Source organism: Rhinatrema bivittatum, chromosome 2, assembly GCF_901001135.1.
Source record: "Rhinatrema bivittatum chromosome 2, aRhiBiv1.1, whole genome shotgun sequence".
Lineage (NCBI taxonomy): Eukaryota > Metazoa > Chordata > Amphibia > Gymnophiona > Rhinatrematidae > Rhinatrema > Rhinatrema bivittatum.
The window spans coordinates 406,923,229-406,942,361 of record NC_042616.1 but is presented as its reverse complement, the minus strand read 5'-3'; the positions used below and the strand labels follow the sequence as shown (position 1 = coordinate 406,942,361).

The following is a 19,133-nucleotide window of genomic DNA, read 5'->3' as shown; positions in this document are numbered from 1 at the left end:
ACAAACACAGACCGAGGCTGATGTTTTTTCAAGTACTTTTTATTAACTGTAAGGGCACACATAGCATTAGCTTGCTAACAGTTTAAATGGTGGTGACCGGAATCTGACACCGGTATTTATCTCGGCTCTGCAGAGAGATCCCACCAGGCGGCTGGAGCTCCAGAGACAGTGCCGCTGAGACTAAGCTGTGCAATTACCAGAACAGCAGCGTTGTGCTGCCAGCACGGCTGTCTGCATTAGACAACTGCATTTATCACAGCACATCTGACAGTTTCTCAATGGTCAATAAAGATATATACTGTACACCTTTTCACTGGATTAAGTTAATATATTTCTTGACTAGCTTTCAGGGACTAACTATTCCTTCCTCGGGTCCAAACAGAATGAACAAGGGCAGAGCAAACCTTGGCACTGGCTGAATATGCAAGGAATCACAGATTGCATGGAGGTTTGAAGGGGAACTGGAGAAAGGGAGCACGTTCCTGTCAAGTGTCAGACGCAGTGCAGCAATGGAATCACCAGTGCTACCTGAAAAACAGCTGGAGGGGAAAGGAGGGCCGAGCCAGCAGGCAAGGACTGGGAAATGACTGAAAGTTGCTGGCAGGAAGGAGAGGGGAGGCTCCCGCTGCTGGAGAAAAGCAAGGGTGTGGTGGAGCAACCGGAGAGGAGGCAGGAGAGGCTCTAGGGCCAAGCGGGTGACTCTGGGAGCTCGCAGCAGACTGGACCTTACCCCGATTCATTATAGCAAAATAAAAAATAAAGGGGGAGACACCTGGTTCACCCACTTTTGACCCCCACCTCTGCCCACCTCTACCTTCCTCTCATGCAGATCGATTTTGTTCTATGGATGGGAAGAAGGGGTATATTACCTCCTGGAATGGGAAAGGAAGTTTAGGGCATCTGCCCATACCCTATGGCCTGGAAAAATCTTCTAACTGTGGCAGCAGTACCACCTTCCATACCCCCTAATTCCCCATCCCCCTCACACCTTTACCCTTTGTTTCATATGTAGAAATTCAGACAAGTGAAAGATACTAGCGGATGTGTTACATATAATCCAGCAAGCAACACACGAAGTTAAAATAGCAAAAGAGACAGGAAGTAAAAAAATAGTGAAAAATATTAATCAGCCACAAGGTGGCATCAACCTGTAAGTTAACATCTGTAATACCTGTAACATATTTGCACAACTCGATACTGCAAAATGTTCCACAGATTTAGTCTCTTGGGAGACTTTGAGTATCAATGAGTTTTTCGGTGCATGCAGCTGCTGATCTCTGTCTGGTGTCAGTGGTCTGCTATCTCTCCTGCTCATCAAGCTTGGCCCAAAGCTTCCAACAGGTATGCCTGCTTTCTCAGGGTTCCCATCAATACTGTTCCCTCCATATTCCCTCCCTGCTTGGGTATGTACGTCTGCAGAAAGAATTGCTTGGCCCTTCAGTTGTGAAATTTGTGTGCTGTCCACAGCAGCCTTCTGAAGTTGACTGCTTAGCCACTCCTAGATACACTTGATTACAGTGATAGAGTTTCTTCATCATCTACCAGATATGAGTGGAGTGCGAGCTTTTGTGTACAGGCACTCCACCTTCAATCTCGTGTGGCTTGGCTCCCCAGTGTTTAACTCAGGCAAATCTCTAGCAGATACATCATAGCTTGACAAAGACTTGCCTCTTGTGTTGCAGCCTTTTCTATACACCCTGTATCCACGGGGTTCAAAGAGTTTACTGGCTACTGGCAATGATGTCTTCACTGTCCTATGGGTCAGGAGCTGTGCTGGACTCGCATCCTTACTTTCTCCAATGGAGAATAGCTTTCTACAGGTCTTTGCCATCTATTTTTGCCTTCTTGCACAGGCTTTTCACTTTCTTCACAGCTATTTCAGCTTTGCCATTAGCGTGTGGGAACCGTGGTGCTGCAGTGACATGCTCAAACTCCCAATCAGTAAAACCCTTTAAATTGCATGTGTGCAAATTAAGGCCTATTATCCAAAATCTCTTGATCTGGTTAACCATAATGTACAAACTGTATCTTGCAACACTTGACTGTACCTTTCCCAGACATGTCTGGGAGAAGAACATAAGAAATTGCCATACTGGTTCAGATTAAGAGTCCATCAAGCCCAGTCCATCAAGCCAGTTGTTGCAATGCTTGTTGTAAGGGAGTAGATAAATTAACATAACATTTTGATGTTACTGACTCAAAATTTTCAATATCTTTGATTACAAAGTCCCGAAATGTAATGATCTGAGGATCCATCTGTCCATATGGAACCCATTTAGATTTAGGTCGGACCAAAGATTGTGTGTCCGATGGAATTTGATGGGTTGCACAAAAGAGCTTAATCTGAAGTTTCCTAACAAAACGAGCTATTGATATATGACTTTCAAATAGATCATGAGTGGTATGAGGGACAAAAGATAACCCTAGGTTAAGGACTTCTTCCTATTCTTTAGTGAGGGAGTAATGAGATATGTTTATTACGGCTGATTGTATTTTGTTTTCGACCTTGTTTGAGGCCCCTCCCATTGGGCATAGGCCTGAGATATGGGATCCTGTTTGTATGGACGATGATATGTCTGAGAACGACTACTCTCGGAATCCTCATCCTTCTTCATCCTATAAAGAGCCAGGGCCCAGTAGAGTTAGGGAGGCCCTGGAAAGCAGGGAGGAAGCCAGCATATGCAAAGACTAGCTATTTTTGAGTTTGTTTGTACCCAGCACTGCAAGGTGAGCCGTTTTCTTTCTGTTTTGTTTGCACTGCGCACTAAATACATTTTCATCTAATGAAACTGCCAGAGTATGTCTCTTTATTCCTCCTGGTTGTTTCTTAAGCCATGACTGGCCCTCGTTAGTCATTACTACAGATGTGATTGTGAGAAAATTAAAGATATTACCCAAAGGAGTAGCCATATTTAAAAAAAGAGCTCCAAAAGTTTGCAAATTAACTCACAATAATAAAGAGCTATCCAACTTATGTACTATTTCAAAAATATTCAAAAAGGTACTTTCTATTTCATGAGTTAAAAACTATTAATTAAAAATCTTCAGGGAATATGCTTAAAGTTCTTAATCTACAGGCTCTTGCTTGCAATGGGCTGCAACCTCTACCTGTTAACCCCTCCTCCCTGCTTCTCTAAGCCTGCCCTGTTTCCAGAGAGGTTGAGGGTAGTAGCTGGTGTAGCCATCCATGCCTGTCCACCCTTTCCAGTGCATTTTCTGCTAAGCTATTGGGCCAGTCAATGGCTGTATATAATGATGGGGCCAGTTGTGGGATGGCCCTACAACTGGCCAACTTACCCCTGGAAGCTGCCACGCCAGCATTAAGCCATGGAAGCTGCCATGCCAGCATTACGCCAAATGCCGCTATGTTCTTGCTCCTCCTTGAGTTTCCTTCAGGCATGTGTATGACTATATTTAAAGGTCCCAAGGTAGGAGTAGCCTCACGGTGCCCTTTGATGACATGCTTGGGCCTAGATAAGTTTCCCCGATGCAGTGGATCCTTGCCTCAGCAATGAGTCTCCTGCATCCTACCTTGTCTTGCCTTGTCTCGTCCAGCCTGCCTTGCCTTGTCTCGTCCAGCCTGCCTTGCCTTACCTTGTTGAGCTTTCCTTGCCTCGTCCTGTCCTGTCCGTCAAGGCAGCGCCAGACCTCCCTACCTAGCTTCAGCTTGTCTGCCTAGACTGACCATTGTTTCGAACCTGGACCATTATTTTGCCTGCCGTCTACCATTGACCATTGCTTCGAATTTGGACTACGCTCTTCTCGCTGCTGGCCTTGACCTCAGCTTGGTCCTGGACTCTATCTTCATCATTGCCCTGTGGAAAAATCACTTGTCCTGTTGGCCCCTGGAACCCAAGGGCTCAACCTGTGGGAAATGGGGCTGGTACAGGTGAAGGCCCAGCTTTGTCCCAACCTAGGGCGTGTCTGCCACTCTCAGTATGGGCCTAGTGGGTTTGCCTACTAGGCTGTGCCAACCATGCCACAGCATAGGAGTCCACTTCTAGCATTGCTTTGTTACTAGCTATCCTGCTAAAGTTTACTGAATGGAAGAAAGAGCAGTTTTAATAACATTTTTATTCAATTACATGTGGGCAGAGTGGGGTGACTTGTTCACAAAGTTGGGCTATCTTTTCAAATCATCCTGGAAAGGTGACTTCTGCCACCCTTCCTGTCAGCTGCCAGCCTCTATTACTCCTTGACTGATCCCCTCCTCCACATTCCTTGCCACTGCTGTTCTTGGTCTCTATTCCTACCCCCTCCCACACCTTAGAGCACCTTCTCCAACTGCCTTCTACCCTGCCACCTCTTCTGGGACTTTCACCTGCTCCATCTTGTCAATCTGTACTGTTTCGTGCACAGGATATTGTTTAATAAGAAATAGAGTCCCTTCTAACTATTAGAAGAGGGTTTTTTTTTAAAAATTAGAATAATGTGGTTACTCATAGCATGCAGGTTGCATGCTGCTTCTGTTCTGTGCTCCTTAAAGCTTTTCCCCACTACGGTTGATGTTAAACTCTGTGAGGATCCATTGCTGGATTCACCTCCACCCTGCAGGTGGCACTCTCCAGTCTCTGCTCCTCATCTCCACCTAGTGGCCAAGTAGTTTCCTGCCTAGATATGTATTTATATTCAGGCTTTTTGTCAGCCATTTGCCAGGGCTTGGTCTTACTTCCTGGTGCTTGCATTCTGGCCCCATTCCTGTTACCTGAACCTAGAAGACTTTTTTGCCTCCAGTTCTTGCCTTCAGCATTCCTGCTTGACTTCTTTCATGTTCCCGTGTACTCCAGCCTCCTGCTCTGTTCCAGGCTTTTTTCTCCTTGCTTGGTTTTAGGGCTTCCCCCATTATCCATGCCATGCCAGCCACCAACACCTGAGGCCTCAACCCAAGGAAAAGGTGGTTGGTGCAGGCAAAAGATGCCCAGCTTCCCTCCCTTCACCATATGTCTGCCTAGACTTGCCTCTCCAAACATCTGGGTGCTCATGCCTGGGACCACCCACCAACAACTGATCATCACACCCTCCAGCAGGTTACTACATCTTTTTCTCTCCTTTACTCTACAGTAGAATAGTGTAAGGTACATAGAATGCACTGACATGTTTTACAACTTCACAATGTCGTTGCATTACCACCAATAATTGCTTTTCCACATGGCTACCCCATAATATTAAATACAGAGTTGTTTCATCTGCTTTATAGCCAATAAATACTATGAACAGTTTGAATGACACTACTGCTTTAAGAGGACATTTCCATTATGGAAATTTTTCAATTTACGCACCAAGTCATGTAGAGAATGCAATTTCTACCCTCAAGATCTGGGAGAGTCTTTCATTTACATTATTTGACAAATTGCAGTTCCTCTTTTGTCATCTATGGTCCTTGTAGGTTGTTGTATGCAATATGAAAAGACCTGTCCAGGTTTGAATGTTAGAATACTGCAGTAGTAATCGCACAAAGAAATCTGAGGCACACTGATGGTTCATGTACTGCTTAAGTTTTGGCCATAAATTTGAAAATCTTAAACACATACAAATTAATATGGAGACCAACTCTTCTGACCAAATTGGAACAGGAATGGACTTTCAGGTTTTATACCATGACACTTGTTTGCATTTCACAAAAATATTGAATAGAATATCAGTACTTCTTTAAATTTCATCATTGCCAGGAAAAGAGCTTCTATGTGCATTTGGATCAATGCTGCCAATTGCCCTTTTATTCCTTATTTAAGTTCACTTAATTTGATTTGTATTTTTGGTGTCCTTAGTTTTGAAACTAGTTTACTTTAGGATTACCAGATGGCTCCAGGTCATCAGTTTTAGGCTGAGCCAGTCCTGGTTTTACTCCTTTGATGACCTGGAGAAATTTGGTAACCCCAACTAAATGTATCATGTTCTTGTGATTAGCTCACCAATGATAAAATCCCTACAGTACTTTTTTAATTGAGGAACATTTTTTATACAATCTTTATTTTGGCCTGTCTTTTTTTTTTTTTTGTGAATGAATTGTATGGGTGTGTCTCTGCAAGCATGCTGCTTATTGACTGGTAGGGATGTGAATCGTGTCCTCGATCGTCTTAACGATCGATTTCGGCTGGGAGGGGGAGGGAATCGTATTGTTGCCGTTTGGGGGGGTAAAATATCGTGAAAAATCGTTAAAATCGTTAAAAAATCGAAAAAATCGAAAAACCGGCACATTAAAACCCCCTAAAACCCACCCCCGACCCTTTAAATTAAATCCCCCACCCCCAAATAACTTAAATAACCTGCGGGTCCAGCGGCGGTCCGGAACGGCAGCGGTCCGGAACGGGCTCCTGCTCCTGCATCTTGTCGTCTTCGGCCGGCGCCATTTTCCAAAATGGCGCCGAAAAATGGCGGCGGCCATAGACGAAAAAGATTGGACGGCAGGAGGTCCTTCCGGACCCCCGCTGGACTTTTGGCAAGTCTCGTGGGGGTCAGGAGGCCCCCCACAAGCTGGCCAAAAGTTCCTGGAGGTCCAGCGGGGGTCAGGGAGCGATTTCCCGCCGCAAATCGTTTTCGTACGGAAAATGGCGCCGGCAGGAGATCGACTGCAGGAGGTCGTTCAGCGAGGGTTCCAGCGCCTCGCTGAACGACCTCCTGCAGTCGATCTCCTGCCGGCGCCATTTTCCGTACGAAAACGATTCGCGGCGGGAAATCGCTCCCTGACCCCCGCTGGACCTCCAGGAACTTTTGGCCAGCTTGTGGGGGGCCTCCTGACCCCCACGAGACTTGCCAAAAGTCCAGCGGGGGTCCGGAAGGACCTCCTGCCGTCCAATCTTTTTCGTCTATGGCCGCCGCCATTTTTCGGCGCCATTTTGGAAAATGGCGCCGGCCGAAGACGACAAGATGCAGGAGCAGGAGCCCGTTCCGGACCGCTGCCGTTCCGGACCGCCGCTGGACCCGCAGGTTATTTAAGTTATTTGGGGGGGGTTCGGGAGGGTGGGGGATTTAATTTAAAGGGTCGGGGGTGGGTTTTAGGGGGTTTTAGTGTGCCGGCTCACGATTCTAACGATTTATAACGATAAATCGTTAGAATCTGTATTGTATTGTGTTCCATAACGGTTTAAGACGATATTAAAATTATCGGACGATAATTTTAATCGTCCTAAAACGATTCACATCCCTATTGACTGGTGATCACAACCCACCATGTTTTGAACTACTGCCTTTAACATCTTCTACTACATTTCTTTTGTCTTTGAAAAAAACATGAAGACTGCATTAAAGGCAGAAGAACTCTGCATATCCAACACACTTGCTATATAGTTTTGTTTTCCTGATGCAGGTGAAATCTGCTGAAATGGGACTGTGTTGGATGTTCTGTGAAACCATTTGTGGAAGCATACTCCTGCTGTTTGTAAAATTTAAATAAATTATACGAGCATGGTGGAAAGGAAGGAAAAAATAAAAGACAAGGAACATAAATACCTGATGCTCTCTATAGCAGTCAATAGTTTTGGAAAAGATTGATGGGTCAATAGATCATTTCTGATGCAATGACAGGAAAATATGGAAGCTCATGTAATCCATGAGCTAATATATTATATAATAATGATATATAACTACTGTATGTATGTATGTGTGTGTGCAAACATCCCATAGTGTCCACAAGTATGTATTAAAAATAATGCACAAAAGTTTACAAAACTGTGGTTGATCATTTTATGTGCACAATTTTGAAATAGCTTAAAAATATACATTTGACATTTGATTTAAAAAAAAAAAAAAAGTACTCCTTTGCAGAGCAATTCATACCTTTCAGGATATGCAACTAGTATTTTGGGATTTAACCCAGTTTTTTAAAATCTGGGCCTTAATGTCTGACCCCCTGCCTCTGCAGGTTCCCCTGAAGCATGTGTACCGAGTGCTGCAGTGCCAGGAAGAGGAGCTCACTCAGATGGTGTCCACCATGTCAGATGGGTGGAGGTTTGAGCAGGTAAGGAGACGTGAGGCTGAGGCCAAGGAATACACCGAAAAGGGAGTGCTCATGATCAAATTTCAAGGTGGCTTATTGTTCAGCTTAGATCAGTAATAATGATATTTGTTATTCAATTGGTGCCATCTTTGTGCATGGTGTGTTAAAGATATGCCCCCAAAGAATTTACAACATAAGTCTGTGGACACAAAGGTGAGGAGGGCGATTTTTGAAGAGGTCTAGATGGGTAACTAAGGAGTGCATCTATTTATCTATTTATATATCTGTTTCTATCTACTTAGGATCCTCCATCACAGAGAAGCTCTTACCTGATGCATAGTTAAATCTTTGAAATGAGAAACCTCTCACCACTTTGTATAGACTTGCATAAAAACACTGGAACAATGACAAACTTACAGATTACACCAAAACCAGTGTCTACAACACCTGTGTTGTCAGTACTCTCCTCTATGGCAACAAGATATGGGCAATGTACTCATATCAAGAAAAGAGGCTGAACAGTTTTCACATGGTCAGTGTGTTTGTAATATCTTCTGGTAGGATAGAATCCCAAACTCATAGAGTTGGCTCAAATTTCTACTGTTTTCACTCTGCTCAGAGATGCCTCCAATGACGCAAGTGAGTGCTTTGTATGAACACCAGCAGAATTCCCAGAGATATTCTGTATGGATAGCTAGGCTCTGGGAAAAGGCCAATCAGCCGTCCACACCTGTCATTCAAGGGTCTCTGCAAGTAAGTCCTTAAAGACCTTGACCTTGACCTTAACAGCAGGGAAACAGCTGCTCAAAATCGTAGTCACTGGAGACATGAGCTCCGCAAAGGCCTCTGTAAATATGAGGTGAGACTGACAAGGAATCAGAGGGACAGACAAAACTAGGGAAAGACTGAGAAGACCATAAAGGGTACATATTGATGGTCTTTTTGAGGCTGAAGGAGCCTAAGAAGACTCAGCTAGATCTCTGGGGGTGCAACTTGTAACCCTCAGAGTGGCTAAAAGTGTCTGCAGGCTTTCACAATGTACCTAATTTTAGATGGATTTTAAAAAGGCGTTCCCAGGTGAGTGTTTCAAATATGTGTACATTTTAACCCCAATCTGCCAGCCATGCAAAAACAGGAGGGGCGGGCAGGGCATACAGGCTTTGTGTACAAGCTTTAGCAAATTTTCTAAGAGAAACTACTCAGATAGCTTCACTATAAGGCACACATGTCCTAAAGTGCATGTGTACCCTGCTGCTAGCCAACTTTAATTAAAACTGTTTCTCCCAACCACTCCCTCCCCCTGGTCTGGACTTAAATAAGGGCCAAGTATGCCTTTTTAAAAGCAGCTCTTTGCTGCTGGGAGCATAACTATCTCTGAGCAGAAGCAAAGTGGGGATGTTAGCCTCTCCTTCTCTGCTGAGGGAACTAGAGATACACACCAACGTCCTTACTTCTGAGATGAGGCTGATGATGCAAAAGGAATCCAGCTTTCGGTAGCAGAGAGCCCTCTTCTGGTCTGGTTAGCTCATAACTCACTCTGATTTAAAACTCATTGTCCAGCTGCCAGGGGTGGGGTGGAGCGAGGTGGCGGGATAGGTGTTATTTTCACTACGCCAGAGAAAAAGCTGCATTGAATTTTGAGCATGAGAATTTACATTTATTTCAAGAGTGAGCAAGGCAGACATCCATTTTAGTCATCTTAACCTCATACATTTCATTTTTTGTTTGGGTTAAGGAAGTTGTTTTACAAATAAATGCCAGTTTAATGATATATGAAATACAAAAGATGATGCCAATGGTTGTGACATAGTGTTGAGCAACAAAACATGTCAGGCTCATGTGCTTTATTTTCTGCACATGATGTAAAGGGACTGATTTGTGGCTAACATATGATGGCACATTTCAGTCTGTGGTCACCAAATAACAGTAGAATAGGCCAATAAAAGATATATCTCGATTGAGATCGAATGTCGGTATATAAAAATAATAAATAAATAAAAATAAATAAATGTACAGGTCAGCTGAGGGTCACAGATATTTTGCTAGCTTTCCCCCTTTCAGATTCAGTCCACATCCAGGCATATTCTCACACCCTTGGTTGGGATATGCCTGTGGAAACCCTGTCGTGTCTCCTTTGTCCACTACCACTTTCCATGTTGGGTGAGAGCCTCCTGCCCCTTATGTCTCTGCGGTAGATAGCAAAGTGTGTTAAGAGACTGAGTGGACTGGGAAGTCTTTCTTTCCGCAGCTGGTGAACATCGGCTCCTCCTACAATTATGGAAATGAAGACCAGACCGAGTTCCTTTGTGTGGTCTCTAAGGAGGTACAGAACTCGCCCAATGGCTTTGGATATAAAGCTGGCTGCCACGCCAAGGTGAGCCACAAATCCATCTTCCAAGCATTCAAAGATGGATTTTTGGATAAAGAAAACTCATTAAAATGGGGCACCAGAAACCAAGGGGAGAAACAGCATAATTTATCGAGAACTGAAGGACAAAGTCACGTCTTAGTTTAGGTTGGATTGCAGTGCAATCCAATTTTATTTTCCTATGGTGTCCTTGCTAGAAATGCACCTGAAAGTGCTTGCACAATTAAGCTTTATTGTACTGCTGAATATTCATCAGATATATTTACATACAATGGAGGCAATGCATGCAAATCTGCCTTATGCCTATTCATGGTGGATATCCTAAAAACCAGACCTGTTTGTGGCTCTTCAGGACTGAAGTTGCCTACTTCAGCTTTAGTGAGATCAGTAGGCTGCAGCAGTGCACTTCTCAGATGACATGTTTTGCTGTGACCACATGGATTTTAGAAAGCACAGATATGCAGTTCAGGGAAACTAAATGTTAGCTGACTAATTGCTCTAATGCAGTGGATCTCAACCCAGTCCTTGAGACACACCTAGCCAGTCAGGTTTTAAGGATATTCACAATAAACATGCAGGTGACAGATTTGCATTCAATGGAGGCAATACATGCAAATTTATTTCATAGTAACATACTAATGGTGGCAGAAAAAGACCAAATGGCCCATCTAGTCAATCCAGCAATTTGCTTATGATAGTAACTTCCAGATTACCCCCATGCGTTCTGTTAAGGGTAGTAACTGCCGCTCCATGCAGGTTACCCCCATTATACCGACCCTTTTTTAGGGATATGCAGTGTTTGTCCCATGCTCTTTTGAATTTATTAACTATTCTTGTCTTCACCACCTCTTGAGAGAGGGCATTCCCGGCATCTACTACCGTCTCTGTGAAGAAATATTTCTTGATATTGTTTCTTTGTCCCGTTCCCCCCCCCCCCTGGAATTTCATATCATGACCCCTAGTTCTACTCTTTATTTTCCAGCAGAAAAGGTTTGAAGTTTGTGCATCGTTGATATCTGTCAGGTATCTGAAGGTCTGTATCAAATCTCTCCTGCATCTCCTCTCCTCCAGGGTATACATATTAAGATCCTTCAGCCTCTCCTCATAAGTCTTCTGAAACAGACCCCACACCATTTTGGTTGCCTTCCTCTGGACCATTTCCATCCTGTCTCTATCCTTTTTGAGATACGGTCTCCAGAACTGAACAAAGTACTCCACATGAGGCCTCACCAGGGATCTGTACAAGGGCATTATCACTCCCCTTTTCCTGCTGGTTTTACCTCTCTCTATGCAGCCCAGCATCTTTCTGGCTTTAGCTACCACCTTGTCACATTGCTTTGCAACCTTCAGATCATCAGACACAATGACCCCAAGGTCCTTCTCCTGGTCTGTGCACGATAGTCTTTCACCACCCCCATCATATACAGCTTTTTTGGATTTCTGTACCCCAGGTGCATGACTTGCAATTGAATCACAGCTTCCAAATTTTTGACCACTCTTCAATTTTTCTTAAATCACTTTTCATTCCCCGTATTCCTTCAGGTGTGTCCACTCTGTTGCAGACCTTAGTATCATTTACAAAAAGGCAAACTCTTCCTTCTAATCCCTCCGCAATGTCACTCACAAAGATATTGAACAGAACTGGTCCAAAAACCGATCCTTGAGGCACTCCACTTAACACTATTCTCTTATCAGAGTGGGTTCCTTTTACCATTACACATTGGGGCAGATTTTCAAAGACCTATGCGCGCCGGGCCTATTTCCAAAAGGCCCGGTGGCGCGCATAAAGCCCTAGGACGCATGTATGTCCCGGGGCTTTTCTGAATGGGCGGGCAGGGGCGGGACAGGGAGGGGCAGATGGTCTGGGGGCGTGACGGGGTGGTCCGGGAGCGGTCCGGGAGGCATGGCCAAGGACTCCGGCACAGCGGCCGGGGGATCACGCGCCGGCACAGCACTCAGTCGGTGTGCGCATGTTAGGCAGGCGTAACTTTCAAAACAAAGGTACGAGGGGGTTTTTTTTCAGGCTGGGGGGTGGGACAGGTAGGAGAAAGTAAGGGAAGGTGGAGGGGGAATGAGGAAAGCCAGCTGGTCTCTCCAAGGGCTCGGCACGCACAAGGTGCACTAGAGTGCACCCCCTTGCGCGCACTGACCCCAGATTTTATAAAATGCACGCACCTTTTAAAACTTGCCCCATTGTTTCCTGTCAGTCAACCAGTTAGTAATCCACTCCACTACCTTGGCGCCCACACCCAATCTTCTCATTTTATTCACAAGCCTCCTATGCGGGACCATATCGAAAGCTTTGCTGAAATCCAAGTAAATCACATCGAGCACTCTTTCTTGATCCATTTCTCTCACCACCCAATCAAAAAAGTCAATCAGATTTATATGACAGGAACTTTCCTGGTGAATCCATGCTGCCTGGGGTCCAACAACCCACCACATTTTAAATAGTTCAATATCCTTTCTTTCAGCAGAGTCTCCATTAATTTTCCCACCACCAAGGTGAGGCTAACTGGCCTGTAGTTTCCAGCCTCTTCTCTGCTACCACTCTTGTGAAGCAGGACCACAACCACTCTTCTCCAGTCTCGTGGCACCACTCCTGTTTCCAGGGATCTATTGAACAGGTCTTTCAGTGGACCCGCCAGCACATCTCTGAGCTCCCTCAGTATCCTGGGATGTACCTCATCAGCCCCCATGGCCTTGTCCACTTTCAGATTTCCTAGTTCTTTCCACTACTCCACTCCCATTCACAGTCTTATCAAACAGCAACAGGCCTTTTCTAGGGTCTTCTTTAGTGAACACTGAACTGAAGTATTTGTGTAATATTTCTGCCTTTTCGTCATCATTCTCCATCAACTTTCAATTTCACTATATCACTTTGGGCCTTCCTTCTTTTTCTGATATATCTGAAAAATGTTTTGTCACCTTGCTTTACCTCTTTGGCAATTTTCTTCTGCTTGACCTTTTGCTTTCCTGATTTCTTTCTTTGTCTCCCTCAGTTTCGTCAGGTATTCTTCCCTGTGTTCCTCTTTTTGGGATCCTTTATACTTCTTGAATGCTGTTCTTTTTGCTTTTATTTTTTTAGCCACCTCCTTTGAGAACCAGATCAGTTTCTTTCTCCTCTTAACTTTGTGTATTTTTCTAACATATAGATTTGTTGCCTTTGTAATATCTTCTTTTAATTTGGCCTACTGTTGTTCCACCTCACCCATTGTCTCCCTGTCTTCTAGTTATTCCTCCAGGAACATTCCCATTTTGACAAAGTCTGTGTTTCCGAAATTTCAAACTTGGGTCTTCGTGCGACTTTCTCATATCTTATTTTCAATATCAAACCATACCATCTGATGATCACTGGTGCTCAGATGGGCACCTATTTGGACATTAGAAACATTATCCCCATTTGTGAGTACCAGGTTGAGTATCACATCCTCCCTCATGGCTCCATTACCATTTGTTTGAGCAGAACTCCTTGAAAGGAATCCAGTATTTCTCTTTACTTTTTGCAGATTCCGCAGAAGAGATAGTCCAATCTACATCTGGCAGATTAAAATCTCCAATGAGCAATACTTCTCCCTTTTTTCTCAGATTTTGGATGATTTCGACCAGATTCTGTCCAACTCTTCTATCTGAATCAGAGGCCTGTAGACCACATCAATGTAAAAAAAGCACCATCTTTTTCAAGGACAGCCTATAATGCTTCTTCCCTACCCTATGTCCCTTGCATTTCAGTTAGCTAGATATTGTTTTTGACATAAAGAGCAACTCCTCCTCCTCCTTTTCTATCCTTTCTCTCCTTCCTTCATAATTTATAGCCTGGGATGTATTCTCATTGTGGATCTCATGAAAACGTGACTGGCTAGGTGTATCGCAAGGATTGGGTTGAGAACATGTCTTTTAGCTATTGCAGAGCTACCACTCACTGTGGTAACACTTAGTTTATCCACTGGATAATTGCAGACCCTTCGCCAGACCAAGCAGCTCTCTGGGAAGTGCAGGGAAGGGTCCACCTAAGATAATAGAGATGTGCATTCGTTTTTCATGAATTAGACAATTTCAACAAAATTGTCTAATTCGTCATGGTTCTGGGGAACCGAAAAATGAATGGAATTTTTCCAAAATTTTTGAAAAATTTGATGAGTTTTAACAATGGTTAGCACACACTAACACGAAAATTGGGACCCACAAAAAAAAAAAAAAACCACAGGAAAAATAAAATTTCCTGCGGGGGCCTGAAAATGAAGCCCGAACCAAAAGAACTAAACAATGCACATCTCTATAAGATAACATGGCCTTCTGGCCCGGATCCTCCTCTAAGGGTGGCCAACTGGCACCAGATTCACGCAGTAGGGTTGATCCAGTCCTGGTTTTACCTCATTGCATGCAGGGACTTTTAGTTCTGATTTCTCTATTACAGTCCCTAAGAAAAGTGAGGACTGGATCAACTCTGTCAGGCAAACCTGGAGCCAGTTGGCAGCTCTGTCCTAGTTTGATGGTGCATTTGGAATTCAGCGGCCATGTAGAAGCTCCGGAGAACTCCTACTGCTACAGTGCTGATGCCTCTCCCCAGGACCTGGTGTCCCAAGCAGGTACCCGCGTCACTCACCCAACTGCCCTGGAAAACTGCTGGGGGGTGAATCGCAGCTCAGATCCCCAGTGTCCCAGCAGTCTAGCTCACAGGCTCAGGCAGGCTCTGCAGGATCCCAATCTGATAGACCAGGATGCTGCAGATTTTCCTGGCAGTCACTCTTGGATAGCGTGTAGAGGTGTGAGATCCCATCTTGTGAAATGGAGGCAGAATTCTTTATTTCACTGGGCTGGTAAAGACTTTTTTAGCTCACAACCAAAGGAATCTTCTTCTTCATCCCAGCTTCTTTGCTACTCCTACAGAACCTCCTGCCTCCTCCTCCTCCAAAGCTTTGTCATAATAAACAACACTGATAAATTCTGAGGAAAAATAAAACAAAAATTGAAAATGGAGGTCTCTGATGGATTATCTGCTCTAACAAGTGCAAAGTTTGAATTTTCTGCTCAGGCTGTAATCAAGGTATGTTTTAGAAGGCAATAGGAGCATGCAGAAAATAAAAAAAATATTTTTTTTTTCACCTTACAAGAGACGGCCGGGAAAATTGCGATTCTAATTTTCAAATTGCAAACCCTGCCCAGAATCTGGAGGTTGGTTTGTGGGTGCAGATTTGGCAATCAAAGTCCAAAACAATAATGAAAAAAACAGAGGACATTTTATCAGGGACTTCATTAATTTCTTTGCGCTATTTATTTTTTTCTGTGCTTTCTCCAAGTGGTTTTTTTCAATGAGTTTGGCTCGCATTCGCTGAAATCCCCGTTTGCAAATTCTGTGAACGTAGCATAGAACTGAGATTTAAAACTACATTTTAAAATATGTAAGCACTGATTTCTTTTAATCTCCTCCCTCCCCCCACACAACTTCATGTAAACTCTATCGTTGTCATGCTTGCAAAGGAGGTGGGAGTGTAAACTCCGCACTATCATCTGGGGACTTTTTTTTAGGGGGGGGGGGAGGGGAAGAAAGAAATTAAGGGGAGGCATGGACCAGGGCTCCTATCGGAACCTTGTGAGCTCTAACTCCCACCAGCACGTCTTAGCCACTGACCTGGGGACTTTAAGCATTGCCTTCACAGCTCTAGCCCATCCAGGGTGCAGAAGGGCCTGAGCTAGGAATTGAGCTGGTGTCACCCCCTGCAGTGCACTGCCGCTGAGCCAGTGGGTGGGCCATGCGTTCACAGTTCCAAGGGCTGTGATACATGTCAGACGGATGAGTAGGGTGCTGGCGCCGCTGACGCTGCTGCTGCAGAGTGGGCTCGCTCTGAGGTGCAATGGGATGCTCTGGATGTTGTCAGTGGCATCGTTATGAAACCGTCTGTCTCTGCGTCAGCTGGATAATAGAGCAATTCAAAAGAATGTGGACATCGGGAAGCACTTATTTGATTGCACAGTTGATGCTGTTATGGCCCTGAACAGCAGACATGATTATAACCTAGGCAGGGTCTTTTCAAATCAAGACAAAATGAGCCCTGTTTTGACAGCATTAAGACAATACTGTGCTTAGCTGTCTGTGCTTGGCTGTCTGCAGCACTGCTGGCTGGGCTGAGTCAGTTGGTCAGTCGTTAGCTCTGTGCACAGCCATCATTTTTCTGTCTTTGCTGAGCCTTTTCCAATTCCATAGCGTCCATCTTGATCCGCACCTGTCTCAGCCTTGCCTGCTCCCAGCATTGACTGAATGCAGATCCGTGAGGGGCAGCCAAAATGTCACCCTTCTTCTCAAGCTGGTACTTGTCTGTCCCTTCCAATCTCATCTCCTCCCTCTACAGCCAATCCTCTAGCTGAGGAGCCTGGGGAGGTACTTGTGCACCCTTTGGCCAGCCAGTAGGTGTCACTGCTTATTGATGTATTGGTAGCTCTTTGTTGGGATTGAGTGTTACTCTGGCTCTTGCCCAAGAGGGCGAAGATAAAACCCAATACTTCCATAGGCCTGGTCATCATGACAGACACATCAGAAATATCTTTCCTTGCCTGGATGAAATGATCTCTGTCACAATTCTCTGATGGCCTGATAATGTGCAAATAACTGAGTGGGCAGGCCGTGAGCAGGTGGAGCTGCCCTGGAAGGGGTTTATAGTAAATGGCACAGAAATGGGAGCGATCCAAAGAAGTTTTATATTTTGCCAGTGGTGTTTCATAATATGCCGAGGGTTTGCAGATATGCACCACATCCTGGCAATGAGGGAGGAGGTGGGTTTATGATGTAGGAATATTTGATAACATCTCGATTTCAAGATAATCCAGGTTTTTTTTATGACTCTGTCCTCTGTTATTTTTCTGGTTTATACTTAATAGTTTTGAGGAATGGTCAGAAGCAGGGTTGCCATCTGACCCAGGTCAACCCTGACATGCCGATCCATGTCTGGTTTTGCCCCTTCATCTCCATGAACTTGCGATCCTGCCTTTCTAGAGAAATTTAAATTATAAGTCCAGGGATGCACTGGGGCAAAAACCAGACCAGGACTGGCTAGTCAGTTTTAACCTAGCTCAGGTGGCAACCCTAGGCAGAGAGAAAGAGGAAAACCTCAATAAGTCCTAGCTTTTAAACCCCAACTGCAAGCATCCTGGATTTTGTCGGTTTACAGACTGTATGTAAAAAGCAGAAGGACAAATCTCAGAATGCCCTGGAATAAGCCTTTAAGAAGCAAAACTATTTCCAGGTGTCCTTAATGGCTTAGAATTAGTTGTACTTCTGCTGCAAACAAGCACAAAGTATGCATAGAACCCAAGCAAAACAGATGTTTTCTGGGGAAGTAAAAAAAGAGATTTGCAGATTAGAGTGGATAACTTTATACTTAGCTTAGTGAGCACTGAGCCAGCTGGGAGGGTCCTTATATTCCCCCAAATCTCCTTAATGGGCAGCATTTGTTTCCCTCCAGGCTCTGATTGTGGTTTTCCAAACCATCTAGACAAACATCATCTTTCCATAGAGCAAATGTGGTTCACAATCCGCAGTCTGGAAGAGCTAACAGCATGCCATAAATGGGAGCGGCAATGATGAACTACAGTTCCCTTCTGAAGGGCCGCTAACTCTCCTTCATTACAAGCTAAACTCCTGGTCATTTGACCAATAAAAGCATCAATTTTTGTACTTTCTCCTTCCAGAAGTTTCCCTTGCCCTGCCAATGCATTGTGATGTGGGATTAACATCTCCTTCTAATATATCCTTGGCTAGGGCATTTAAATAGGAAAGTGGGCAGTGGGTGAGTCAGTTGGTCCTTCTCTGATGTCATTATCTAGGTTATATCTATTCTTCTTCCAATTTCCCAGAATGTCGCTATGTACTGTATATACTTCTGCTCTATTGCTTTGTTACTAATTTGTTTGAGAACCTGCATATACTGTATAAGCATACAGAAAATCGATTTCGACCCTTTCATAAAGTCTTCTGAGGCAAGAGAGGGTAACTGTTTTTATGTATAACAGGAAGAATCACATATGGATTTGCAATCTATATGCCAGTACCAATAATTATCATAATGAGAACCAACAGTAGGTTCTGTTCCCTCTGCCTCTGGCCATGTAATGATTGTATGCAATGTTTTATACAGTAATCCTCTTCAATATATTCTCAATAGAGGATGGGACTGCTATGGTCATGTGGTGTTGTCAGTGTGCAAGGGGGGGTGGGGGATGCTGGAGGCCATAGATACGAATGCCTTCAATTATCCACTCGCCCACCTCTGGAATGGTACCTTTGATCTTACAGTCTGTCTCAATTCTTCTTTTCTTTGTACTGCATGCTGGGACACAGAGGAGAGATGAAGAGCCGGAAGAGGAGGGGCTGGACCAGGAGGTGAACGCAGAAGAGGTGATAGTCGAGAAGGTGGAGGAAGAGAGGGAAGCAATTGCCAGAAATTAATAATAATAATAATAATAATAATAATAATAAAATGTAAACACAGCCACTCAATTACAGTGAGAATTCTACAGGATAAAGTTGTGGGGTTTTTTTTTTTTTTTTTCTAATTTTAGTCTTTTCAGGCCTTGGGCACTTCTAGAGCCCACAGGAATCTTTCAACATTCTTCGGGACTTTGCCAAGATTCTCACTCATTGACCTGGAAAATATGCAGTACATATAGTAGTTCAAACATTTTTGCAATATGTTGGCAAAACAAAGCTAGACCTGTGTTCCCAGACAATGACCTAAGTATAGTACCCGGGCTCCCAGAAGAACTGTGATTATCTTCAACTCTGTTATTCAAAGGGCATTAGTGGTTAGGCCTACATTTAACATGCAATTTAAT

The 19,133-nt window shown here is 44.2% G+C and overlaps 1 protein-coding gene across 1 annotated transcript in view; it reads left to right on the top strand.

Moving 5' to 3' along the window:
• The window catches only part of KCTD17 (potassium channel tetramerization domain containing 17), a 70,740-nt gene extending 51,905 nt beyond the window's left edge, over positions 1-18,835 (top strand). The window contains exons 4-6 of the mRNA XM_029587109.1: positions 7,862-7,957; positions 10,185-10,310; positions 18,640-18,835. Coding sequence (XP_029442969.1) covers positions 7,862-7,957; positions 10,185-10,310; positions 18,640-18,747 — 330 coding nt within the window. The 3' untranslated portion in view covers positions 18,748-18,835. The remainder of the gene's footprint in view (positions 1-7,861; positions 7,958-10,184; positions 10,311-18,639) is intronic.
• The last annotated feature ends 298 nt before the right edge of the window (positions 18,836-19,133 follow it).